Source organism: Monodelphis domestica, chromosome 3 (genome assembly GCF_027887165.1).
Source record: "Monodelphis domestica isolate mMonDom1 chromosome 3, mMonDom1.pri, whole genome shotgun sequence".
Lineage (NCBI taxonomy): Eukaryota > Metazoa > Chordata > Mammalia > Didelphimorphia > Didelphidae > Monodelphis > Monodelphis domestica.
The window spans coordinates 61,526,566-61,552,232 of NC_077229.1; the positions used below are offsets into that span (position 1 = coordinate 61,526,566).

Consider the following 25,667-nt stretch of genomic DNA (forward strand, 5'->3'; position numbering starts at 1 on the left):
AGAAGGCTGTCAATCAATGCCAAATCCAGTGGCTTTTTCTCAGTCCTCATCCTTCTTGGCCTCTCTATAGCAAAGACTCTCTCAATGGCCTCAGTACTTTCTTCTCCCCAGGTCTCCATGACACTACCCTCTCCTGGTTCCTCTCCTACCTCTCTAACCACATCTTTCCAATCTCCTTTGCAGGATCTTCATCTACATCATGCCTGCTAACCATGAGTGTCCCAAGGGCTCTGTCCTGGGCCCTCTTCTCTTCTCCCTAAATACTGTCTCACTTGATGACCTCATCAGCTCCTATGGGCTCAATTATTATCTCTATGCTGATGATTCTCAGATCTACATATTCAACTCTAAGCTCTCTCCTAACCTGCAGTCATATCTCCAACTGCCTACTGGTCATCTAAAAATGCAGTTCTTGCAGACATCTTAAACTTCACCTGTTCAAAACTGAACTCATTATCTCAGATCCCCCCCAAATTCCCTGTTACTGTGGAGGCCACCACCTGGTCACTCAGGCTCAAAACCTGGGTGTCATTCTCCACTCCTCACTTTCTCTCATTTCCCAGATCCAAGCTGTTGAGAAGTCTTGTGCTTTTATAACATCTCTAGTCTACCCCCACTCACTCCTCTGACACTACTACCACCTCTACTACTGTGGTAGTTATCTGGTTGGTCCCCCAGCTTCAACCCACTCCCCTGCTCCAGTTCATATTCCACTCGACTGTCAAATTAATCTTCCTAAAACATAGGGCTGGCTATGCCACTGCCCTATCTGATAACCTCTGGGGTTCCCTATACCTCTAAAATCCCATTTGACTTGAAACCCTTAGTAATCTGGCCCCTTCTTACATCCACCCCCATATACTCTGCAATCCAGCGACATTGGCCTCTTTTGCTCTTCCTCACACAAGACCCTCCATCTTCCAGCTCTGGGCATTTTCATTGGCTAGCCTCACTGTTATCTCCTCTCTCTCCCCCCCCCCACATCTGGAATGCTCTTCCTCCTCAACTCCACCCCAGCCTCCTTCAAGACTGAGACAAAATCTTACAGTCTACAAGAAGCCTTTCTCATTTCCCCATTTGCCTTCTCTGTTGATTATGTCACATTTATCCTGGCTCTATTTTATGGACATTGGCATGTTGTTTCCTCCACTAGACTAGAACCTTCTTGAGGGTGGAGGCTAACTTGGCCTTTCTTTGTAGCTCTAGAACTTAGCACAGTGACTGGAAAATGCTTGCTAAATGCTTGTTGACTTGACTGGCTCAGCTCTAAAATGAGACAGTTGGTTGAGACATTTCCCTCTCCTTAAGTAAAATCAATAAAAGCAAGGGAAGAATTTCCCTAAGAAATATCCTTTGACAGCTGGTGGTATAATGGATAGTGTGCTGAGTCAGAAGTCAGGAAAACCCAAATCCAAATCCAGCCTCAAACACCTAGTAGGTATATGTCCCTGAATAAGTCACTTTACTTCTTGCTCAGTTATACCATGGCTATAATAAGACCACTACTTTCCAGGGTTGCTGAGGGTCAAATGAGGTAATCTACATAAAATGCCTCCCCCCCCCAATCTGCCCCCAACCACAGTTAGCCACACAAAAAGCCCTTGAGAGTAGAGCAACCTAGTTTCAGCAGAGATTTACCATGACCATTATTCCTAAAGGCCTGGAATGTCACCATACATGAAACTCACAACAACCAAAGGAGGAAGCTGGCATAAAAGTCAGAACCACAGAAAGTCCCAAATGGGAAATAACTTAGAACACACAATATCAGAACTGGGAAGGGTCTTTAGAACAGGGATCTTTACACTAGGGTATATAAACATCAAAAAATACATTTTGATAAGTACATTTCACATAATTGGTTTCCTTTTTCATCTGATGCATTTTATTTTATTCATTTAAATACCTTACATTAAGAAGCAGTCTATAGGCTTCAAAATGCCAAAAGAGTCCATGACACAATCTGGGAGGCCCCTTAGAATCTAGAATGTCAGAACTGGAAAGACCCTTAGGACACGGGATATTGCAGCCAGGAGGGCTTTTGGAATATAGAACTTCCGAGACAAAAGGATCCTTAGAGTTTCTGGTTCACATGTCTTATTTTACAAAGAGGGAGGGAGCGAGGGAGGGAGGAAGGGAGGAAGGGAGGAAGGGAGAGAGAGAGAGAGAGAGAGAGAGAGAGAGAGAGAGAGAGAGAGAGAGAGAGAGAGAGAGAGAGAGAGAGAGAGAGAGAAAGGAAGAGAGAGAGAAAGAAAGAGAGAAAGAAAGAGAAAGAAAGAAAGAAAGAAAGAAAGAAAGAAAGAAAGAAAGAAAGAAAGAAAGAAAGAAAGAAAGAAAGAAAGAAAGAAAGAAAGAAAGAAAGAAAGAAAGAAAGAAAGAAAGAAAGAAAGAAAGAAAGAAAGAGAAAGAAGGGAGGGAGGGAAGGAGGGAGGGAGGAAGGAAGAGCACAATATAATCTCTCATTGTCCTCATGATTTAGGTTTTCAAATTGCAATTGCAAAACAGTTCCTTATCTGTGTCAGTAGAGGGAGCTAAATAGATTAAAAAAAAAAAACACTGTAAATACTTTGTGTGCATGTCAAATTCTCCTCCTTGAAGACAAGGGATTTTTTTTTTTTGTATCCCTAGGTCAATGCCTGATATGTTGTATGCACTTAATTGAACAGATATGTCCAGGTGTCTCCTGATTCCCACCATGTAGAGTGTAAGCTCTATGAGGGCAGGAACTATTTCATTTTTATCTACACATCCCTACTGCCTAGCAAAGTGTTTAGCACACAGCAGGAGCTTAATAAATGCTTAATGGGTCACTAAACACAAGCCGAGCTCCCCAACCCCTTCATCCCCAGGTAAAACAGGAGTAGAAATAGGAATCAAGGCACAGATTATGAGATGAATGGAACACTGAGTGAGGATACGATAATGTGATAAAACATAGTAACAGGAGTAAGTGGCAAAGCCAGGAATCAAATCTGAGTTGTCTGTGCACACATGCACAGAGGGTTTTCTCACCTCTGTGTCTCCAACTCGCCAGTAATTGACTTCATACAAAATAATAAGGCCATTGGGATGCTTGGGCTCCTGCCATCGCAAATGTACAATGTTATGCTCAAGTACCTCATGCGTCACTGCACCAACAATATCATCTGCCTTGGCTAGAAAAGGAAAAGAAATCTGAAGATTAGAATACAGAGAGAATAGGGTCACGATCAGCCAACTGAAAGAAGTACCCTGGCCTGGTCCCCCATTCTCAAACAAAGGGGTCTATGAAGCCACACCCCTGTGAAGTATCAGAGGTTATTGTGTCTGGGTCTCCGTATCTCATTCAGGCTGGAAGTGAAGCATTCACAGGTCTCATTGGCATAGGACCTTTGACCTACTCTACTTCTGACCTGGGCCAGTTGATCCCTCCACAGGCATTTTGGTAGCCTTCAACTCTTTGGGAGTCGCCATATTGGTGCTGAAATTAGTGTGAGCTTCTGATTGGCCCAGCCCTACTGAAACTCAAAATTCCTGGACTCAATGGATTCCCCAGTCTCATCCTACCAGGTAGCCTGTATTACACATGTATTGGCAGATCACAGATCTAGAGCTGAAAGGGAACGTGGAGATATCTAGTTCAATCCTCTTATTTTACAGATGAGAAAAGAGAAGGGAAGTGACTTGTTCAAATAAAATCTATAATAAAACCAAATTAGGTTTTTATTTCAATGTTACAAAGCAGGGGCATCAAGGTGGCTCAGTGGCTTGAGAGCCAGGTCTAGAGAGACAGAAAGTCCTGGGTTCAAATTTGACCTCAGATACTTCCTAGCCATGTCACCCTGGAAAAGTCACTTGTATCTCATTGCCCGGCTCTTACCTCTACTGCCTTGGAACTAATACTTAGTATCAATTCTAAGATGGAATGCAAGAGTTTTTTTTAAAAAGTTACAAAGTTTTGGGGATCTAGCCATGCCACCCTGGAAAAGTCACTTGTATCTCATTGCCCGGCTCTTACCTCTACTGCCTTGGAACTAATACTTAGTATCAATTCTAAGATGGAATGCAAGAGTTTTTTTTTTAAAGTTACAAAGTTTTGGGGATCAGCAGGGTGGCTCAGTAGATTGAGAGTCAGGCCCAGAGATAGAAGGTCCTGGGTTCAAATCTGGCCTCAGACACGTCCTAGCTGTGTGACCCTGGGCAAGTCACTTAACCCCCTTTGCCTAGCCCTTACCATTTTTCTGCCTTGGAACCAATACCCAATACTGATTCTAAGACAGAAGGTAAGGGTTTTAAATAATAAACAAACAAACAAATAAATGAGTGAATGAATGAATAAATAAAATAAAAAGTTACAAAGGTTTGGAAAGTGACTCAAGTTCTCTTCTTCCCATCAAATTACTTTGCAAAAGTAAATAACTAAAAAGTCTAGGAATCATGGCAAGGATTATGGGATGAATGGGAAATTGTTGGAGAAAAGGTCAGTGTTATAAACCACATATAATAATAGGAGCAAATGGCAAAGCCAGGATTCAAATCTGGGTCCTCTATGCTTAAAGCTATTGGGTTTTGTTTGCTTGTTTTTATGACCCTGCCTAGGGCCATACTTGTCATTTCCTTAACCAAGCAACCTTAATCAAAACTTGAGTTTACAAAGGAGATCAATGTCATGATCAATTTCTTCAGGCTGAAAAAATGAAACCACCCAGGTTAAAAAGTCTCTTCCCTCTGGGGGCCAGTTGGTGGAGAAGTGCACAACCCTGCACACGTGAACCAGGCTCTGGGTAAATGTTTGTGGAGTGAGTCAGTGAAGAAGTGAATGAAACCATGCGTCACCCAGGAGGCACACGGAAGCTGACTTGCCTTCAGGCATGGTTCTTGCGCTGACATAAGCGGCAAGGCCACACCTGGACTCCTGCTCATCATGGTTGCATGCCTGGAGCTCGATCCTGTAGCCAGTGAAGTGCTGTAGGCCAGAGATGACCAGGGACTCCTTAGACTTCACCTTCTCGAAGGGCTTCGGCTCCTCCGTGCTGGCCGGAGCAGTCGTGGAAGAGGCATTGAAGAACGAGGACCCCGTGGGTGTCACCACAGTCACGTTTGCCACACGAAACCGGAGATCCCTCCGCCTCCTCGACGGCCTGGAAAAACACACACATACACACCCCACACGTCTGTGTGCTGTCCCACCCCCACGGCGAAGAGACACAATTCACTGGGCACAAAGAGGGTTAAAACGGACGAGTGCAGGGGAGAACGACAAACACCAACACAACCCGTACACACTGAAATACAACCAGCCCCCAAGTGAGCAAGCAGCTTAGAACAACCAGAAATGGGAGAGCTCTGTCAGGGTCTTGGACGTGACCAGTCAAGGTCTCCTGGTCAGCCCTGGCTCCAGATCCTCCCCTGGGGAGCATTCTCTTGGCCGGTGGCAGCTGGGTCCATAGTCTCCTCGTGGGTTTGTCAATTCCTGCCCTGAATTCTGCAGTCACAAGATTACGACAACCCCAGTTCAAGAGCCAGCATCCTACATTAGCCAACTAGCGTTCAAACTAACTGAAAACCTCTTCCTGAAGCCCTTTGGTGCTACCAGCCAAAAATCTCTCCTCTGAATGTTCTGAAACCCGGCTGCTAAAGAAGACAAATCATTTAGGGGGATCTCTCCTGCCAAAGTCGGTAGCCTTGACGGCAGCAATCGTACGGCAACGTTCCTCTTATTAACCTTCCCTGACAGAAACAATGCATCTGACCAGTCAGCACATTGGAGAAACACACAGGAAGCCTATCTAAACACAGCCAAGAATCTGGTATCCTCTAGACACCTGGGATGCTAATTCCTGCTACCGCTGGTGCCTGTCTCTGTAGCTGTGCAGGTGTAAAATGTTCCTGGCCCCCGAAAATGAGCTGCTGGCTGGCCCGTGTCCCTGTGAGCTTGTGCAAAAGGCAGCCTGTGATTTCACAAACCAGAACCCTGACCAAGAAGCGTGTGGGTACTAAAGGCTCAGCCGAGCCAAAGGCGGCTGGAACAAACCAAGGTGGTATGTGGGGACGGAGAATGAGAGTAGTTTGTGCTCCTAAAGCACTTTAAGGTTTGCAAAGGACTTTTCCTAGAATAGCTCTATGAGGCAGGAAGGGCAAGCGTCATTTATTTCTGTGGGGGTTCAGACTTGTGATTTTTTTTCATGGGTGGATGGGAGGACTTCCGATATGGAAAATTCCCTTCACCAACACCAATCAACATTTGCTCTGCCTCTTTAGAGGCTTATGATCAGAACCATTGGTCCTGGCTCTGAGGCTGGTCCTCTGTCTAGGAGACATCACTGCCTCTCACCTTGCACATGCAAGTATTATTACTATTATTATTAATTATTAACCTCATTTTACAGATGAGGAAACTGAAGCTTAGAGGAGCTAAGTGGATTAATTGCCCACAGTCACTCAGCTAATCAGACAATCACAAAATCATGTACCTACAACTGGAAGGTCACCTGGTTCAACTCCCTTACTTTACAAATAAGGAAATTGAGGCCTATTGATGTTAAATGACTTGCTTCAATGTCACATAAGGAGTAAGCAACAGAGGGAGGATTTGAACTGGGGTTCTCTGGCTCCAAAGCCAGCAGCACTCTTTCCAGGGCTACTTACTGCTTCCTTTGTGTTTTCTGTTATAGCTGACTGCCTCTAACTTTGCAAACAGCAGACACTTAATATCAATAAAATCCTAACACAAAAGAAGTAGTCTGTAGTACTTAGTTTACAAAGAGCTTTTCTCTCTGCCATCCCAGGAATCAGGTAGTACAAGGGAGGCAGGAATTTCCACTCTAGAGATAAGGACTGGACAGGTGAAGGAACACACAAATAGGAAAGCCAGGATTTGAATGCAGGCTTCCAGCAGTCAACGGAATTAAGCTAAAGGCAATAATAGCTGGGTCATAGGGCAGCTAGGTGGCTCAGTGTATAAGGTGCCAGGACAGGAGTCTGGAGGATTTCGGTTCTATTCTGGTCTCAGACACTTCCTAGTTTTGTGACCCAGGCAAGTCGCTTAACCTCAATTGCCTAGCTCTTGCCACTTTTCTGCCTTAGAATTGATACTAACACAAAAGGTAAGGGTTAAAAAAACAACAATCAAAAAAAAAAGCGAAAGCTGGATTATGAAAATTAAAGCCACTTCCTACTTCCCACTGAGGCAGAAAGAGATGATGGTTGTTTCCAGAAGTCCCAATTTGCCAGCTACAACTCCACTTTGGTTCAATAAAACTCTCTTTGCATTGGATTCCCTTTGGAGGCAGGGGTGGGGAGGTGGGGTTGGACTTCTTCAAGGAAGGGCTTGACCAGCTGCCCTGGGAGGAAATCCCATCCCACTCAGAGAATCTGAGCCTCTATATAGCCTGGGCATTCTTGCACCAGTCACCCAATGGCACACAGAAGACCAATTCTGAATGAACAGCTCTATCTTCTAACAAAGAGCCATATACATTCCCCCTTTTTAAACCGAGCCAGCCTCTTCTGCCCAAAAGAGCTTTTGATCTGACCAAAGTCCAGCATTCTTGCCATTAACTCTTGATCTCACAAATTCCCCTTCTCCTCTAATGTTAACTTTTGCTTCCCACCTCTCTCTTATCCTCTTACTTATCAAACTAGGTATTACAGTTATCCATGTTTGTGCCCTGACCCCTTACTAAACAGGGTCCATCCACCTCTTATCTAAACCTTCCATCTTCCCAGTGGATGACCACAGGGCTCGACACATGTGAGTAGCTTTGAGAACATTTGTTGTGGCTAGCAGAATTAAACCAACCAATCCATAGCACATATCCCAAAGTTGGTGTCTGCTGAGACTTGCCAGGACCTTCATCTGGTCTCTTTTGGAGCTGATTAGCTCCTGCCATTCTCTCTGGCTGTCCCCCATGCCTCAAGTTTTCCCTCTTCCACTCTGACTACAGACCTCCCTGGCTTCCTGTAAGTCCCAACTGAAATCCCATCTGCTACAGAAAACCTTCCCAATTCCTCTTAACTTCAGCGCCTTCCCTCTAGTAATCATTTCCTCTTTGTCCAGTCTATATTCTGCTTTGTATATATTTATTTGTTTGTAAGTGGTCTTCTCTGTTAGACTGGAAGCTCCTTGAGGCCAAGGACTATCTTTTGCCTCTTTTTGTATTCCTGGGATTCAGCACAGTGCCTGGCACAGAGTAGGTGCTTAATCAATGTTTACCGATTGATTGCTTTTGGAAGAGGTCAAGCCAGACCCTGACTGAAGTGGAAAGTGTACACAGGGGTGTATTGAATATACCACGCTGGGCATATAGCGGGTGATCCGTAACGACTTGGTACATCCAGTTTTAAGTGTTAGTGAAGCTGGTTTCTCCATCCCACCCCTTCCCTCCTGTCCCGTCCCAGATGGCATTCATGCGGGGTTGTCATTAGGAGAAAGCTGCAAAGGAGACGCCCTGGAGCACGTGTTAGCGGGGGACCTGGCTGGTTTAGGAAGCTCCCCTGCAGGACAGCGCCAGGACATGCAAATGCACATTTAAAACCCACAACAAGTCACTAGAGGGTTCAGCAACATGAACATCCATCGGCCTCCCCGCCCGCCATCCACTGCCTCCTGCGGGCCAGAAAGCAAACGAGGGCTAGCAGGGCAGGGTCAGGGCAGGACAAGACAGGGAGGGCAAGAGGCTCACTTCGTACCTAGAGTCGTCAGCGCCAATCCCTGAGGATGCTTTTCTGTGGAAACAAAACCAACCATGTTGAAGGCAGATTGTACTTTGTTGGTTACATATCCCGTGCTTTTATTCCAAGGCAAGAGCTCACCGGAACTATGGTGTATACATGTAAAGCTGGAAGAACCCTGAGAGGCATCTAACCCAAGCCCTTCATTTTACAGAGAAAGAAACTAAGACTCAGAGAGGGGAAGCAATTTGTCCAACATCACACAGCAAGAACATATCTGAGCAAAGGGTTCAAATCAAGGGATTTTATGTCAGTCCTGGAGCTCTTTTCAATACACTTAGCTCTCTCTTCATCCAGTACTCCCTCCTGGAAGCTTTGAATACACAGGAGTCACAAAGGTCCTTCCAAGACTTCTCTGTGCTGCTCCCAACAGGGAACGTGGCTTAAAGATGCAACATGGGTACAAGCTTAGATGACTACAACCCCCTTCTGTGTCCCCTACCTCAGCAACCATGTCTCTAGAGAAGAAATGATGAAGCATATCACCCATCTTCTAATTGAGAGGCAACGGACTCTGTACAATTAGAGACATCCATTTGGGGACACAACCAGTCTTAATTCATTTAGCTCAATTATATTTGTTCCAAAGACTCTTTTTTTTCTCTTCTTTCTCTTGATTTTTTAATTGGAAATGGAGGTTTGAGAAGAAGAGGGGGGCTTTAGCAGTTCCAATGCCCAAAAAATAAGGAAAGGGAAGGTTTTTTTTTTAATGCACAGAAGGAATACCAGAAGGAAGCAGATGCAAGCGGGGGAAGTTTTGGAAGTAATGTGTGGAACTTATTATAGACTTAAAAAAAATCTCAAGCAGTATGAAATGCAAATTGTATTCAGTTGTAGGTAGGGAGATGCTCTTTTTCTGGTGATCAAATTTCAAAAGAAAAAAATAAAGACTGCTCTAGGAAGACCTCAACCATTACCACAAGGCAAGTGAGTTAATAATAATAACAGTAAATAGCATTTACATAATACCTTAACGTTTGCAATGTGCTTCACAAATATCTCACTTTATCCTCATGACAACCCTGGGAGGTAGGTGCTATTATTATTTCCATTTTACGGAAAAAGAAACTGAGGCTAGGCACAGTTAAGTGCCCATGGTCCTACAGCTATTAAGTGTCTAAAGTTGGATTTGTCTTATCTTGTCTTGTCCTGATTCCAGGCCCTATTACTAGCCACTGAAGTCATCAGTGCAATATGGTAGAGAAGGTCCTGAAATCAGAAACAGAGAATGTGGGTTTTAATTCTGCTTCTGCCTCTTATCGCCAGGGTTCCCTTTATTATCTGGTTCCTAGTTTCCTTTTCTAGAAGATGAGGGTGTTAGACAAGGTCTGTAAGGCCCTCTGCCCTAATGATCCTCAAATGTGCCTAGGTTCCGAAACCCTAAAGCCTGACATGGCAATTTCTCCAAATTAGAAAACAGGTTTTGCTTTTTTAACAAGTCAAACAGCTTCTATGTCTACCCCTTTGCTGGGGTGCTCCAAAACCTATGCTGATAACACAAGAGAGAAAATACAAGTGAGGAGAACAAGTCAATATATGAGAACGTAGGAAAGATCTTTGAATTTTTCTGCATGGAGAACCTTCCCTTCAAGTCAAGGTTGATATAGAGGCATCTTGGCTTAGGCAAAGTCACACAGCTAGTAAGTAGAAGAGGTGGGATTTGAACTTCCTGACTCTGAGCCCAGCACTCTGAACCACTAAACCATGCTGTCTTTAACTTGTCTCTACTTCATATGATGTCAGACTTATGAGGCTGGTGGATGGACTGATTTTCTGAATTATATTTCTCTTTTGGAAAATTCTTTGTTATAAAGGATGCCTCTGTAGGAGTAGGAGGAATATATTGAGAAATGGCAGTGATTTAAAGCCAAAAAGATACCCCAATGAATTTAAATATGAAAAATTCTGTACATCTGGGATTGGTGATTCTGGAAACATGGTAAAAAAAAGCTGGCTTTTGAAGGCATGATACTTGGGCTTTCTCCAGATAACAATATCTTCAGGGTTTCCACTCTAGTAAGAATAGGTCAGTTCTAACAAGCATTTACCAGCTGTTAAGAAGCACAGGCTTCTGCCGAGTTACCTATTTGCTTTTACCATGTCATTAAAGTTAATGCTTTGTTCCTACATGTGGCTTATTTGGGCATTTCTCCTTTCTTCGGGTGTGACATCTGAAGAAATAATTAAAAATAAAAACTGGAGTGACTGAGCCAAAAAAAAGAAGTAGCAGCAGTGTTTTCTAGGCCTTGCTGCTCCGAGAGAAAAAGAGTGGGGACTGTACCTGGGGGATTAGAAATGGTACTAGATTCTGTCGAGAAGACCTGGGTTCAAATCCCAGCTCCATCATTTCCTAGTTCTGTGACTCTGCACTTAATTTCTTAGGGTCTTCATTTCCTCTGCTATAAGATGAGAGATGGACTGAATGTTCTCTCAGATCCCTTCCATCTCTACATTCTGAGATTGCAAGTCTCTCTAGATGCTTCAAAAGGAAAGAATAAATCTCTTCTTTGTTGCATTTTCAACTTTAATTCCATCCGTATGTGGAAATCTTTCCTCATGAAACCAAGACTTGCAATGATGTGGCAGAAAGAAATACCAACTTTAGGAAAGAGGGGAGGAAAAGGAGTGGAAGGGGTGGGGGCAGTCCAGGCACAAAGTTTCTGCTGGATTCTATAAGGAGAAAGTGGTTTCTGGTATCTGTGGGGAGCCTGAGAGAGTCTGGTCAGGGAGAGAACCCACAGGAATTGAGTTTGTTGACAGACAGAAGACACTCTCCCATTCTCCCACGTAAGCTGCCACAGTGTGTTTTGGGGCTCCCATATAAGTAAAGAGGTCGAGGGGCCAAATCCAAAAAGAAGAAAGAAGAGCTAAAAAGAGCCTGAAAAAAAAACAGTCCAACAGCAGTAAACTATGTTGGAGAAGGATTAATGAAGTTCAGATTCAAAAGGGAGCTAGGAGTTTACTGGTTAACCAAGAATCCCTTCTATTGTCCCGAATAAGTGCTCCTCTGGCCTCTGCTTCGAGGGCCCCAGTGATGGAGAACCTATTACCTTCCAAAGCAGCCCACCCCATCACTTTCCCTCCTCATCATCCTGAAGTCTTCTGTTCTCCAAGCCAAACATCTCCACCCCTTTAACTGATCCCTGCATGGCATAGTCTCCTGACTCTCCAGGCAGACAGAGAAAAAGAGGGTGATTGAAAGAGAAGAAACAGGGTGATGGAAGCTGTAGGATGAAGAAAAGAGAACAGAGAATGGGGTGAGGAAGAAAAATGCCCCTTCTAAAGTCTCTTAGCATATTCTTCTCCCTCTTTTTTCTCCTAGGACTCCCCAAGTTCAGAATTCAAAATCAGTCAAGGTAAAGGTTCTGAGACACATCACCTCTCTGTCCCACATAGTCCATATGGGTTACAGACCCAGAGGTCTACAGCTTCCCATTATTACTCAGAAGAATGATGGAAGATGGACAGAGAAGGTTAGAACCACCTTCTGCTCTGTTTCTGGATGCAAGCCAAGGATCAAGAGCTCTTCTGGCTGCTGTAATGTGGTCACAAGGCCTCCATAACTGGGGGCTGGAATGTGTTACAAAGGACAAGACTGGGGTCAAACACGAAATACTGACTTTTTATACTGGATGCTTTGACAAAAGGACAACATCAAGTTTCCCACCACAGAAGTCTGGCAGCTTCAGAGAACAAGGCACAGAAGCCATGCATCCTTGGGACTGGCCACAGATGCATTCTGGGAAAGTCACCCAAAGGGAAAAAATGTTGAGTGCAGGATGACTCTAGTACCAGGTAGTGATGCATTAGGCCACGGAGCTCAGGATTGCCTGGAGAAAATATACATGTCCAAGCTGACTTCCCTAACATATGCCAACAAGTTGATAGAGAAAATGGCCTGCTTGCAACAACTGTTGAAACAAAGAACTTAATTCTTGCCTGACCAGAAATGGCCACCCCCCCAAAAAAAAATAGCCAGAACCATAGATCTGCTATCTGTAACTTAACCGGGAGCCAGAGCTGGAATACTTAGGAAGCTTCTCCCTGCAGATAACATATAGGCCACAGTGTGGTTGAGCAAGTCTTTACAGATTCATATCTATAGCTCTGAAACAGGAAATGAATGAGATAGGACATGTTCCATGCATTTCAAGAAATCTCTGCACTTCAAAGATATTCTTAAGATGACAAAAGATAGGAAATTTGGGGAAGTAGAGGCATTGCAGAGGTAGAATTCTAGGTTTGATCCTTTCAGGTAGATCATTGTTGTCTTTGTATCTCCAGTTCCTTTCACACAGCAGGGACTAAATGAATTCTTGTTGAATATAAGCGAAAGATAAGCTACTTAGCCCCAGAAAGCATCCAATTAAGAATTTTGAATAATAATCTTGATGACTTCAACAATAACTAAAAAGAAAGAATTTTGTTCTGAGGACTATTTCTCTTATAAGTTTGGGGGGAAGTGTTGGAGAATAGCAGAAGAGAAGAAAACAATTTCTTTTTTAGAGAATCACATATCAGAATTGAAGAGACTTTGGATGTCATCTCATCATGCCTATACCTAAACAAAATCCTTTTTGAAACATACCTAGCAAATGGTCATCTAGCTTTCCTTGAAGACCTCCAGAGAAGGAAAACCCACTATCTCCCAGAGCAGTCCATTGCCCTATTGGACAACTCTTGTATTTAGAATGGGTACGTCAGACTTAAATCTACCTCTCCACTTTTACCTGCTTCTCCTTGTTCCACCCTCTGTTTAAGTCTTCTTCCTGATAACAGCCCTTCAAATTCTTGAAGGTTGCTATCATCCCATTCCTAGTCTGCTTTTTTTCATCCCTAGATCCTTCAAGACTATATCCCCAATTCCTTTATCCCATTGACATGTAGCATGATCTTGAGACCTTCACAATCATGGCTACCCTCTTCTTTGTCTCTCTTGATTATTAATGGCCTTCCAAAAACATGGCATCCAATATTAAACTCACTACTCGAAATTTTCCCCCAATGAATTATCGAGTTATTGTGAATTGGTCTCTGTGATTCTAATTAGAAGATAATTTATTGCTTGGTTGCAGTTTTCACACAGGTTTTCATTTCAAATAAATCTCAGTATTCTCCAGGCCCACCTTGGGTTCAGAATCAAATCAAAGTTGCTAAAAGGCAAGGGCATGTCTCACCTGGGGATGAAAACCTCGTTGTGGAGGTAATTTTCAAACGTCTTCCTAAAGGAAGATTCTTCCAGCTCCTTCAAGATCTGAGAGTCTGTCTTTGGGCAAGAGCAACATTCACCATTAGGATCCTCGTGGTTGCTCTGGTTGTGTTTCTGAGAATCTTCAGACTCAAAGGGAGGGGACCAGGTCCTCGATGGCAGCTTTAACCCTGAAGAGAAGCCCAGACAAGAGAAGCAAAATCAGCATGGAATGGGGCTTACCTAAAGTGACTGAGCCAAGGAAGACAATCAGAGGCATCATATCAACACATGGAAACCCCTTCTGAAAGGTTATAGAACATAAAGCTTAGAGCTGAAAAGGTCCTTCCTTGGAGATCACCTCATGATCCAATCCCCTCATTCTAAAAAGGAGCAGAGCAGGACCAGTGAGCAGAACAGATTTTAAATGGTCAAGGTTTACATAGGGAAGTAAGTGGTCAAAGCAGAATTTTAACCCAGGTCCTGTGACTGAGTCCTGGGTTCTTTCCCCTAACCTATAACTTCATTTTCAGGGAATGGGTTGAAGAATGGATAAAATGGAATCCAAAACACCATCTGCCTGCCAAGTCTCAATAAATCTCTCGCTTCCTTCAGAGCACCTTATAGGAGCCACCTCCTACAAAAAGCCTTTCCCAATCTCTCCAATTACAAATACTCTCTTTGTCTTGCCATGTTTTATATATACTTATTTGTACATGTGTGTATCATATCCCCTGCAGAATGTAAGTTCTCTGAAGGAAAAGACTAGTTACCTTTGTACTCAAAGACTAACCCACAGTCCATGGGTGAATCACATGTTTGGGAAATTGAACTTTATCCTCCCAAAGGTCTTCAGTACTCACCGACCTGACAGCAGAGACAGACCAAGACTTTGCATCTTAGCCCAAGCTGTTTGTCTGCCTTCTCTTTCTTTTTTTCTTCTGAGAACTCAAACTCAAGTTCTCCCTCTTTTAAAAGGCCTGAATAATTTCATGATTCCCTAACCCCTACCAACTCTAGCTGGCAATGCCCTGTCCCCAAATCATTCTGCATTTATTTGTATCTTTATTGTATTTATTTATCTGTAATTATATGTATCATCCCAATTGATTGTAAGCTGCTTGAGGGCAGGGATTTTTTTCATTATTGTATTAATATCAGCTCTTGACATATCCTTTGCTGTTCCCTTGGTAGTGTTTGATTCTTTGGGACTCCATTTGGGATATTCTTGGCTGATACTGAAATGGTTTGTCATTTCCTATTCCAGCTCATTTGACAGATGAGGAAACTGAGGTAAACAAGGTTAAGTGATTTGTCCAGGGTCACATAGCTAGTGTCTGAGGCTAGATTTGAATTCAGGAAGATAAATTTTCCTGACTCCAGATCTAGCAATCTATCTACTGAGCTACCTAGAAACCCCCAGGCATATTCCAGATACTTAATAAATACTTATTGATTGGTTCACTGATTGACAAGAAAAGGCTCTTTTTAATCAGCAACACCAATTGGTGGGGCCTTCCTCCTTGAAAGACTTTCCTCAACATGTTCATCTCCATCACTTCTGATGATATTATTTTCCTACTCCTGGGAAAATATACATAACCAGGGCATGACTACAAGAGCATTGTCCAATGCTGCCCCATTACCTTCTGGTAGACCCAAAATGGATTGTGAACAGCTGAGTCTGCATATGGCTGTGTTTTGGACTTCAATTAGTCTGTTACCTTCAGAGAATGGATACGGAATAGTAGATATTTTATTTGGAGGAGAGGACTCAAGGGGGACAAGCTGTCTTTGAGTATTAGAATGCCTGAAAGGCTGTCATATAAAAGAAAGATGTTTTGCCCTCTGGGGTCAAGCAGAACAAAATACAAAGTTGGCTTGTGGCTTCCTACTTTGAAGCAGCTGGTGGCCCAATGAATAGAGTACTGGGTATGAAGTCTGGAAGACCTGAGCTCAAATTTGGCCTCAGGCATTTACTAGCTGTGTGATTCTGGATGAGTCACTTATGTTTGCCTCAGTTTCCTCATCTATAAAATGGGGATGATACTACCACTTATCTTCCAGGGTTGTTATAAGGATCAATCAAATAAGATAAATCTGTAACACCCTTAGCACAGTGCCTGGCACACAGTAGGCATTACATAAATGCTTATTCCATCAATAACTAAAGCAATCTCATGACAGAATGGGTCACTGTGGAGAAGGAAGTTCCCTGTCACTGGAGATATTCAAGAAAAAATGGGACAATGACTTGGCTATTCTCTAGAAGGGATTCTTATTGAGATACTTTTGGTCTAAATGACCAAATGTGACCATTCCCATAGTTATTTTATTTGGAGCTGAAGAGAGGTCAAAACTTTAAGCTACCAGAATGGTAAAGGGCTTTTAGATGTTGACTTTCTTAGCATCTCCATTACTTAGCTTGACACCTGAGAACAAACTGATTGCCTTGAAATTCTGCCACAGAACAGAACAGATGAAGGAACAGAGGATGTTTCCCTTCTGCTAAAGAAATCTTTTCTTAAGAGCAAGGGGCAGTGAGACATGACAGTGATTTTTATGAACACAAAAGCTGCTACATAGAAGAGGGATCAGACACATTCTACTTGGCCCTGGAGGGAAGAACCAGAAGCAGTTGACAGTGTTATGTTGTTGTTCAGTTATTTCAGTCATGTCCAGCTCTTTGTGACTATTTTTTTTTTGGAGTTTTCTTGGCAAAGATACTGGATTAGCTTGCCATTTCCTTTTCTAGCTCATTTTATAGAAGAAGAAAGTGAGGCAAACAGGGGCAAATGACTTGAACAGGATCACACAGCTAGTAAATATTTGAGGCTGGATTGACTTTAGCTGTCTTTTCTTTCTTTGGGCTTTAGTCTCCTCAAATGTAATAATGAGTCGATGAAGCCAGAGGATCTCTGAGATCCCTTCTTGCTTGATACAAAGTTGGTGCTTAATAAATACTTGTTGAATTCACGGCTGAAAAAGTAGAGTGGTCTGAAATCAGGATGAGCTGCCTTGTTGAGTTCTTTACCAGAGGTTTTTGACTCAATCCAAGCATTTACAAGACAATCCCTACCCTCAAAAAGTTTATGTACTACTGGGGCTTCATGGAAAGGGCAGATGACCTTTCTCAGAAATGATGCTGATAGGATTTTTGCCTCAGATAGGGACTGGACTAGGTGACCTTAGAGATCCTTTCCAGCTTCAAGCCTTTCCCGTTCTATTAAAGATTCACTCTATGGCCTTTCTTTATACAGCACTTTGCAAGGATAACAAATTTCAGAATCATTAGCTTACTATTTAACTATATTAACAATGAGCATAAGCAGATTCCTCTGTGTTTATTGTGGCAATAGTGATTTCCAATAAAAGAGCAGACCCTGAACTCAGATCTTGACCATAAACTCAGGTTGTCTATACTTCTTTGGAGAAAGGAACTGTGTAATTTGTTTTGTATGTATAATCTTATGCTGAAGGGGATTGCCCCCTAATTGGCTTTTTGTCATTGTGCCTAGCAATCATTCGTTTTGTCCTTTTTCCCTTTTATCTCCAAATTATTGTAATTTAAAAGTTTGTTATGTTTACAAGATCCATTGGAGAGACCAGTCTTCCACTGGACCTCACAGGGAATGTGTAATTAGAAATCTATTACCCTAAAAATTACATTTCCCAGGAGCCCACTGACTTCCTGTCATTACATGATGACAAAGAAAGAGAGATATCCTGGTCTTGATCTCTTTGCTTCCTGGATTGCAACTGTGGTGGAGCACATTTTTTGAACAGGTAGATTAGCCATGGGTATGTGGTTTTTATTTTGTTACCTTTTATTCCTTTATTTCTAATGATCATTAATAAATCTCTTAAAATATAATATTTTTAATTATTTGGGATTAATTTTAATTTTTTACAGATCAGAGGGATTGGCACACTTTGGGCAATCCTCCAGGAAACCAGATGTGGCACCTGCCCACTTCATCATCCTTGTGTAAAGAAAAACTAGTATGGTCTTATGTCAGAGGTTGATAACTTGGAGTCCATCTTAGATAAAGATCTGAGTACTCTCATCAAGAGGTAGATAACTCAGGATCTATCTGAGAATGGGTCCAAGTGCCCTTTCCTTCACCTTCTTTTGGTTTCTCATAACAAGACATGTTGTTGCTGACCATTCCATGAACCCAGGTGACACCTAGAATCATTATATTTTACCCAGATGCCCTTATCTACATTCTTATTACACTTTCCCATGCATTTTTCTCACCGATGATTGTTTTTACTTTCTGTGGTTTGTACCTTTAAAAGATATAGCCACTGTACATTAAATTGTACTCACTTGCCACCAATGGTGAGATCCTTCTAACCCCACACTGTGTCTGTTATCTTTTGATTCTTATCTTTCCCCTTGTCCTTACCTAGAGACAAGGTCCCTTCTAATTTCAACCTTTGTATTTCCTCTTAATATTTTTCCCCAACCTTACCTGAGGAAATCTGGTCTCAGTCCTGCCCTGCTGAGGAACATTTACAGTCTTGGTTTTGCCAAGCATAGAATGGGGAAGATTTAGATTGGCCCAAGTGAAAATGATCTTAGCAGACTTTTCCATTCACACCATAAAGATCAATGGCAAAAGTCACTCTTTGATGATATAATATACAACAATCAAGGGAAAGAGAAGGTAGCTACAGCCTACTTATTCCATTTGGTTGAACCATGAACCATGTTTGTTTCTTAACCTGAAGGCTATGAAGCTTCAGGCAACTGAAAATCTCTTTTCTAGATTATAAAGATCTGTGGTTTTGTTGGTGGTGGGGTAGAGTAGAAAGCAATCTAGATTCAGAGTCAGTGGACCAGGGTTCAAATACAACGGTCTCTGAAAACTTCACGACTTTTTTTAAGTCACTTAAAATCAATGAGTTTTGGAATCTCCCTCCACAAAATGAAAGACAAACTAAATGACTGAGAGGCAATGTGGTGGAGGGGATGAAGTACTAACCTTAGAGTCAGAAAGAGTAAATCAGACATCTGATCTAAGGCAAGGCAATTAATATTTCTAGGTCTCTTAGTTTCCATATTTATAAAAAGGAGGACAATAACAGCACGAATTAATATTTATAAAATGTTTTGTACAGTGCCTGATATAGTCACACACACACACACACACACACATATATATATAGTTTAGTCATTTTCAGTCATGACTAATTCTTTGTGATCCCTTTAGGTATTTTCTTGGCAGAGATATTGGAGTGATTTGCCCTCTCTAGCTCATTTTACAGTTGAGTAAACTGAGGCAAATAGGATGAAGTGACTTGTCCAGGGTCACATGGCCAGAAAGTATCTGAGGCCAGACTTGAACTCAGAAAGGTGAGTTTTCCTGACTCCAGGCCTATAACTATCTCCATCAGGCCACTTAGCTTCCCCAAAGACATATATGCATAATGATAATCTATATTAAAAAGTTATTAATAATATATAAATATATACATATATCTTTAACTACTTATTCCTTCCCCAATTTACCTTACAAATGAGCTAGTATCTGTATTTGTATGTATATCAGACATATGTAGAACTTTGTAAACCTTAAATTGCTTTATTTTATTTAGTATTCTGTCTCTAAGATTCTATATTTCTTAGTATTAGTCATTAGAATAATGATCCTCCAGTAAAACACATCATGTGTCCCTGGCTATATATGGCCATGCATGTGTAAAGCTACTTACCCTTAAGGCAATAATCAAGTTCATAGAGCTCGACATCTTCTGCTTGCTTCTCCCAATACACCAAGTAGTGCGTAATATTACCATTTGGCTCAGAGGGTGGTTTCCACTTTAAAATGATCTGGGATGAAGAATTGGAAACGGATATTGGGTCTAATGGGACTGAAGGAACTGCAAATAGGAAGAAAACAAATTGGCAAAGATGACAAAAGACCAAATTGTCAATGTAGGTGGGGCTGTTGGAAGACAGGCATACTAATACACTATTGGTAGGGCTGTGAACTGGTCCAACCATTTGGGAAATCTTTTTAGAATAATGAGTGAAAAATGACTAAGATACTCATTCATAACCTTTGGCTCAGAGATCCACCACTCCAAGAAGGGAAAAGACAAAAAGAAATGTCTCATGTGTACCAAATTAATAACAGCAGCATATTTGTAGTAGCAGTAAATTAGCGTGTGCCTACTGATTGGGGGAAAAACTAAAACTGGTATATAAATGTAATGAAATGCTATTGTGCCTTAAGAAGTGACAAATAGGAGGAATTCAGAAAAGCATGGGAAGACTTATATGAATTGACACAGAATTTAATAAGCAGAAACAAGAGAACAATAAACACAATGACTACAATAATGTAGTCATTAAAACAAAACCCTGCTTAAAGGAAGCCAGATGCTGAGTCATTATGATGGCCAATTTTCACATCAGAGAAGAATTTAAGAAAAAGTTTTCCCTCCTTTCAGCCAAAGGCTGGGGGGATAATGGTAAGCAGTATCGTATACAATATCAAAAGTGGTCACTGGATGAGTTGGTTTTATTGAACTGATTTTCCTTTTTTTTTGTCAAGGGAGGGCTTATTTGATGTGTAGCAGGACAGCTCTCCACAAATGCCTATGATATAAAAACAAAAAATCTCAACAAAATCTTTTAGAAAACAGGATGAAAATTACCCTCCTGATGATCATTTGCAAAGAAGCCCTTCCTTGAGGAGTTAGAGCATCACACCAGAGTTTATACCAGATGGCATGATGCCATCTTAACTACAGGGAGATAAAGATCATTCCAGAGAAAGGAACATTCTTGGGCTGAGAACTTTATCAATGACCAAAATCAAGAACATGACCAACAGTCAAAAAGTCTGCAATGAAGTCAAACTTTCCTCAGCTGACTACATTCCAGCAAACAGCACGGAAAACATTTCTCCCTTTTTGTCAGAGATCCTTCTCTTCCAATTAGTAGTAACTTAAGACAATTTTTTCATTATGCTGAGTACTAGGGGTAGAGGGAAGGAAGCACAGAGCTGCATTGCAAATGCATATCCCATCCTTTGTGATCTGGATGGTTGGCCTAAAATCCCCCTACATAGTTTTCATGTCCATGAAATGACAACTCACCAGTGGCATTGGTCTGGACATAAATGATCTCACTCTTGGCACCATAGGTTCTCCGTTCATCAGAGAAAGTGACTAGGGTTTTCACAAAGATGGCATACTGGGTCCATGGCTTCAGGTTTCTCATCAACCACCCTGGGTGTTGATTCTGAGTTTTGGGATCATTTGATCTCACTGGGGGTTCGACATCAATCACTGTCCAGCTATTTGACCCACAAGCATCTTGGCCATCAAACTCAGTCACATTCTGGTAAGGTCTTGGGTAGAACACAAAGAATAAAGGGTTATTTCAGAGAATACTGGCTAGTATCTGGTGCTTCCAACCAGTAGCTGCCCAACTTGTCTTGGCTGAGGTTTCTATCTGGAGAAGCCCTGACTCAATTTGGGTACTAGGGAACTCTGGAAGAATCAGAGCAACAAGTAACTCAAAGATTATATTAAAAGTTTCAAAATGCAAAAGAAAATGTAAGTCTAGTCACTTAATTCCTTCTATAAAGCAAAGAAGAGGACCAGAACTTTCAGGTCAAGCTTAAAGGCCTCTAGTTTACAAACTCTTAAAAAGAAAAAGAAAAAGAAAGAAGAAAAAGAAAAAGATTTAGACATTTGCCCATCTCTAGTCCTGCAATATATCATCCTCTTCTGCACCATCTTGCAAAGATCACTGATAATAGCTCAGCTCAGCCTGCTCATCTGGCTACATTGACTTAAATTCATCAAGGCAACCAATGAATAATAATAATAAATATATAAGGTTTTCAAGGTGCTTTCCAAATTATCTCTTTTTATCCTCATTACCATCCCAGAAAGCAGATACTATTATTAACCATATTTTACACCTAAGGAAACTAAGGCAGATAAAGTTAAGTGACTTGTCCTGGGGTTACACAGCTAGTTAAGTGCCTGGGGTTAGATTTGAATTCAGGTCTTCCTGACTCCAAACCCAGCATTCTATTCCATGTAGCTGGCATCTAAGTGATTCCTCACTCTCTTCCCTATTTATTTTGGATTTCAATGACCTTTTGTTCTCCTTCAGTCATTTCAGTTGTGTCCAAATCTTCATGACTCAATTTTGGATTTTCTTGGCAAAGATACTGGAATGGTATACTATTTCCTCCTTCAGCTCATTTTACAAGTTAGGAAACTGAGGCAGTTAAGTGACTTCCCCAAGGTAATATAGCTAGATTGGAGGCCAGATTTGAACTTGGAGTCTTCCTACCTTCAGTCTCAGCACTCTATCCACTCTGCCACTTAGCTTCCCCTTTCAATGACCTTTGTTCTGTCCATTCCAGTACAAAAATTATTCTCTTGGGCAGAGAAACAAAATTATTTTTAAAAACCAAAACAAAATTATAACTGAGTCAGAGTCTATAGTTATTAATATCCTCATTTTACAGATTAGGAAATTGAGTCTCAGAACATTTATCTGCTTTGCCACAGCTTTTAAGCAGCAGTGTCAGGATATGAATCCAAGTCTCTGGAATTTTAGCATCCTTTACATTAAGTTAGGCTGCCTTTTCAAAAAAAAGGACTAATCCATTCAAACTAGGGCAACTAGGTGGTAAAGCAGATAGAGTCTCAGGCCTAGAGTTAGGAAAATTCATCTTCCTGAGTTAAAATCTGGCCTCAGATACTTACTCTAGGCATGACCCTAGGAAAGTCACTTGACCCTGTTTGCTCCAGTGTCCTCATCTATAAAATGCACTGAAGAAGGAAATGGCAAACTGCTTCAGGATCTTGGCCAAGAAAACCTCAAATGGGGTCATAAGGAGTCGGACACAAGTGAAAAATGATTGGATGTCATCAACCTATTCAAACCATTCTAATCCCAAAGATAAATCATCGCTAGATGGGGGAGAAGTCAGCATCTGACTTTTCAACTAAAAAGAGATTACAAAATCCCCATGTTCCCTTCTTCCCACAAAGATTTCATATCTCTGATTCAGAAGCCTATGATGAAGTTTAAATTCAAGACTGTAAGGAAATTTGGAAACAGCCGGTGTTGGAAGGACTGGGAGAAGATAGGCACCCAAGCATTGTTGGTGGAGCAGTGAAATTGGGCCAATTGCTTTGGAAAACAATTCGGACTTTAAAAGGATTTGGCAATACCCAAAAGGAATGGAGGATGGGATGGAGGGAAGATTCTATATTTACCACAATATTCATAACAGAACCTTTTGTGGTAGCAAAAAATCTGGAAACAAAGTAGATGCCCGCTGATTAGAGAATGGTTGAAACAACAGTGGTTTGTGCATATTTAGTGCCCCAGAAGAAATCTGACAGTCTGCCTTCAATAGCCAGCTGCCTTTCCACCTGAACCAGAGAGGTTCCTCCACATCCTAGAGGTTTTAACTCTTTCATCTTCGGAACTTTTGCCCTAGGACCCTGCTGTCCTGATTGGCTACTTACTGCCTCTCCTGGCCTTAGCCATGCTTGACTTCCCCAGCCATCTTATCAACAGTTTCAACAATCACTGTCTCCCATACCAGAGATATGGGATCCCACACAAGGCCATTTTCCCAAACTCATCCCCAAAGTCAGGAGCCACGATCAAATGCTCTCTGCCCTTGTTCCTGGAAGAGGCACATCCATCTACTCAACTATGGCTCCACTCACTGTCTCTGTATAACTTTCTGGACCAATATGCTCATTTCCTGGCCACCACTTCCCTTAAGATTGCTTCTCCTTATTAGAGTATAGGTGCCCCAAGGGTAGGGACTATCTTGACTTCTGTGTTTTCATCCCCAGCACTTAGCATTCATTCTTAAAAATGATGAATATGAAATATGAAATATGGAAGGGAATGTAGGAATTGGTGGGAGGAGAAATTCATGTTGTAATCCAAAAAGCCAAGCCCAGAAGACTAATTAACAAATATGGGACAGATGGTTACAGGCTTGTCTTTCTCCTCTTTTTCAAAAACTTAATTAGGGAATAGGCTGAGACAATAGCTGCTTGATGAGCCAGCAAGCTTGGGGGATGGGGGAGAATAGCAAGCAACCCCCAGTTGTATCCCTACCCCCCCCCCACCTCATGGTTTCCCAGCTCCATTTTGCTACTTACGCTTCTTTGTAGAACAACATGAATCCCAAGAGGTCTCGGAAATCAGGAGGCCAGTAAGGCTCCCACCTCAGTAAGATCTTGTCGTGAGTGGTTCTAATGGAAGAAAACCTGAGCAGCTCATTTTCACCTGGGGAAATACAGATAAAAAAGAGTAAGAGCAGAGAAACCTGGGTGCTCTGTAAGTGGCCCTCTCCCTGAGTCTCTGGGGAAAGTGTGGGGTGAAGTCACTTGAGCTCAAATGTTAGGGCACAAAAAGGTTTCGTAGCTGTGGAACCCTGGGACAAGTCACTTACTTCAGAGACTCAGTTTCCCCATCAGTAAAATGAATATAATAAGCCTTTTGTTCCTTTTTTCATGGCCTCATAATAAACAAAGAACTGTCTAAATGATGTTCAATTTATACAACAATTATTAGGTGTCTGCTAGATATAAAAGCAGGTTTTTTAAAAACACTTTTATATAAACTATATATAAAAATCAGAATATATAGAAAATATAGGAAAAATTCTAGAAAACGTATAGAAATGTTTACTTGTAAGAAATGGAAACAATCACCAATATTATTATTTACACTTTATATTTGATGGAATGTTTATGTTGTTATTTTCATATTTTAGATGTTTATTATTACTCTTATAGCAATATCAATTTAATATTGTTAGTATTAAATTATTAACAATTTTATATTAGTTAGGTAGCAAGGTGGCACAGTGTATAGAGCAATGGGCCTGGAATCAGGAAAATCTGAGTTCAAATTTGGCCTCATATATTTTCTAGCTATGTAATGCAAGGCATGCCATTTAATCTGTCTGCCTCAGTTTCTTCATCTGTAATATGGAGATAAAAATAGCACCTACCTCCTAGGTGTGAAGAAAACTGAGACCATATCTATAAAGAACTTTGCAAACCTTAAAGCACTCTGGAAATGTTGACTAGTTATTACTATCATTCTCAACTGATATTCTTAGGATCATAGATTTAGAGCTAGAAGGGACCTTTGAGATAACTGAGTTTGAACCCCATATATTAAACATGAAGAAATGGAAGCCAAGAGGGTTTAAGTGGCACAGCTAGTTAAGATTGGGTGGCATCAGGGGCAGCTAAGTAGCACAGTGGGGAGAACAGCAGACCTAGAGGCAAGAGGTCTTGGGTTCAACTCTGACCTTAGTCTCTTCCTAGCTGTGTGACCCTGAGCAAGTCACTTATCTTCAGTTGCCTAGCCCTTACCACTCTTCTGCCTTGCAACCCTTCATAGTATCTATTCTAAGATAGAAAGTAAGGCTTCAACAACAAAAAGATTAGGTAACACCAGATGCAAGTAGATGGAGTTCAGACCAAACCAGTCCTGGGATAAGTTGCCAGCCTCCTCTGCCCTTCTGAGTTTGAGGATATGTAAATGACTGCACCAAACTGATGTGGCCAAAATGATTGGGTTTTTGGTAACTGAAGGTGTCAATCACAGGATTCTAGATGCAGAGATGAAGGCTCCTCAGGGGTCAGAATCCAGCTCTCTCAAGGATGTGAGCTCCTCAATGAAACCATCTCCAGGAAGATGTCAGCAGCAGGTGGGACAAGATGATCATGGCCACCACTTTAT

At 41.7% G+C, this 25,667-nt stretch overlaps 1 protein-coding gene across 4 annotated transcripts in view; it reads right to left on the reverse strand.

Annotated features, from left to right (window-relative positions):
* INSR (insulin receptor) overlaps positions 1-25,667 on the reverse strand; it is a 162,326-nt gene that overhangs the window by 19,090 nt on the left and 117,569 nt on the right. For 2 of the 4 annotated variants that reach the window (XM_007489568.3, XM_001377535.5), the window contains exons 7-13: positions 24,071-24,197; positions 21,014-21,267; positions 19,622-19,789; positions 13,890-14,091; positions 8,671-8,706; positions 4,843-5,120; positions 3,013-3,155 (exon numbers count right to left, since the gene is read on the reverse strand). In XM_007489568.3, the coding sequence (XP_007489630.1) occupies positions 3,013-3,155; positions 4,843-5,120; positions 8,671-8,706; positions 13,890-14,091; positions 19,622-19,789; positions 21,014-21,267; positions 24,071-24,197 (1,208 nt within the window). The remainder of the gene's footprint in view (positions 1-3,012; positions 3,156-4,842; positions 5,121-8,670; positions 8,707-13,889; positions 14,092-19,621; positions 19,790-21,013; positions 21,268-24,070; positions 24,198-25,667) is intronic. The other 2 variants (XM_007489570.3, XM_007489569.3) reach the window with 1 other exon arrangement.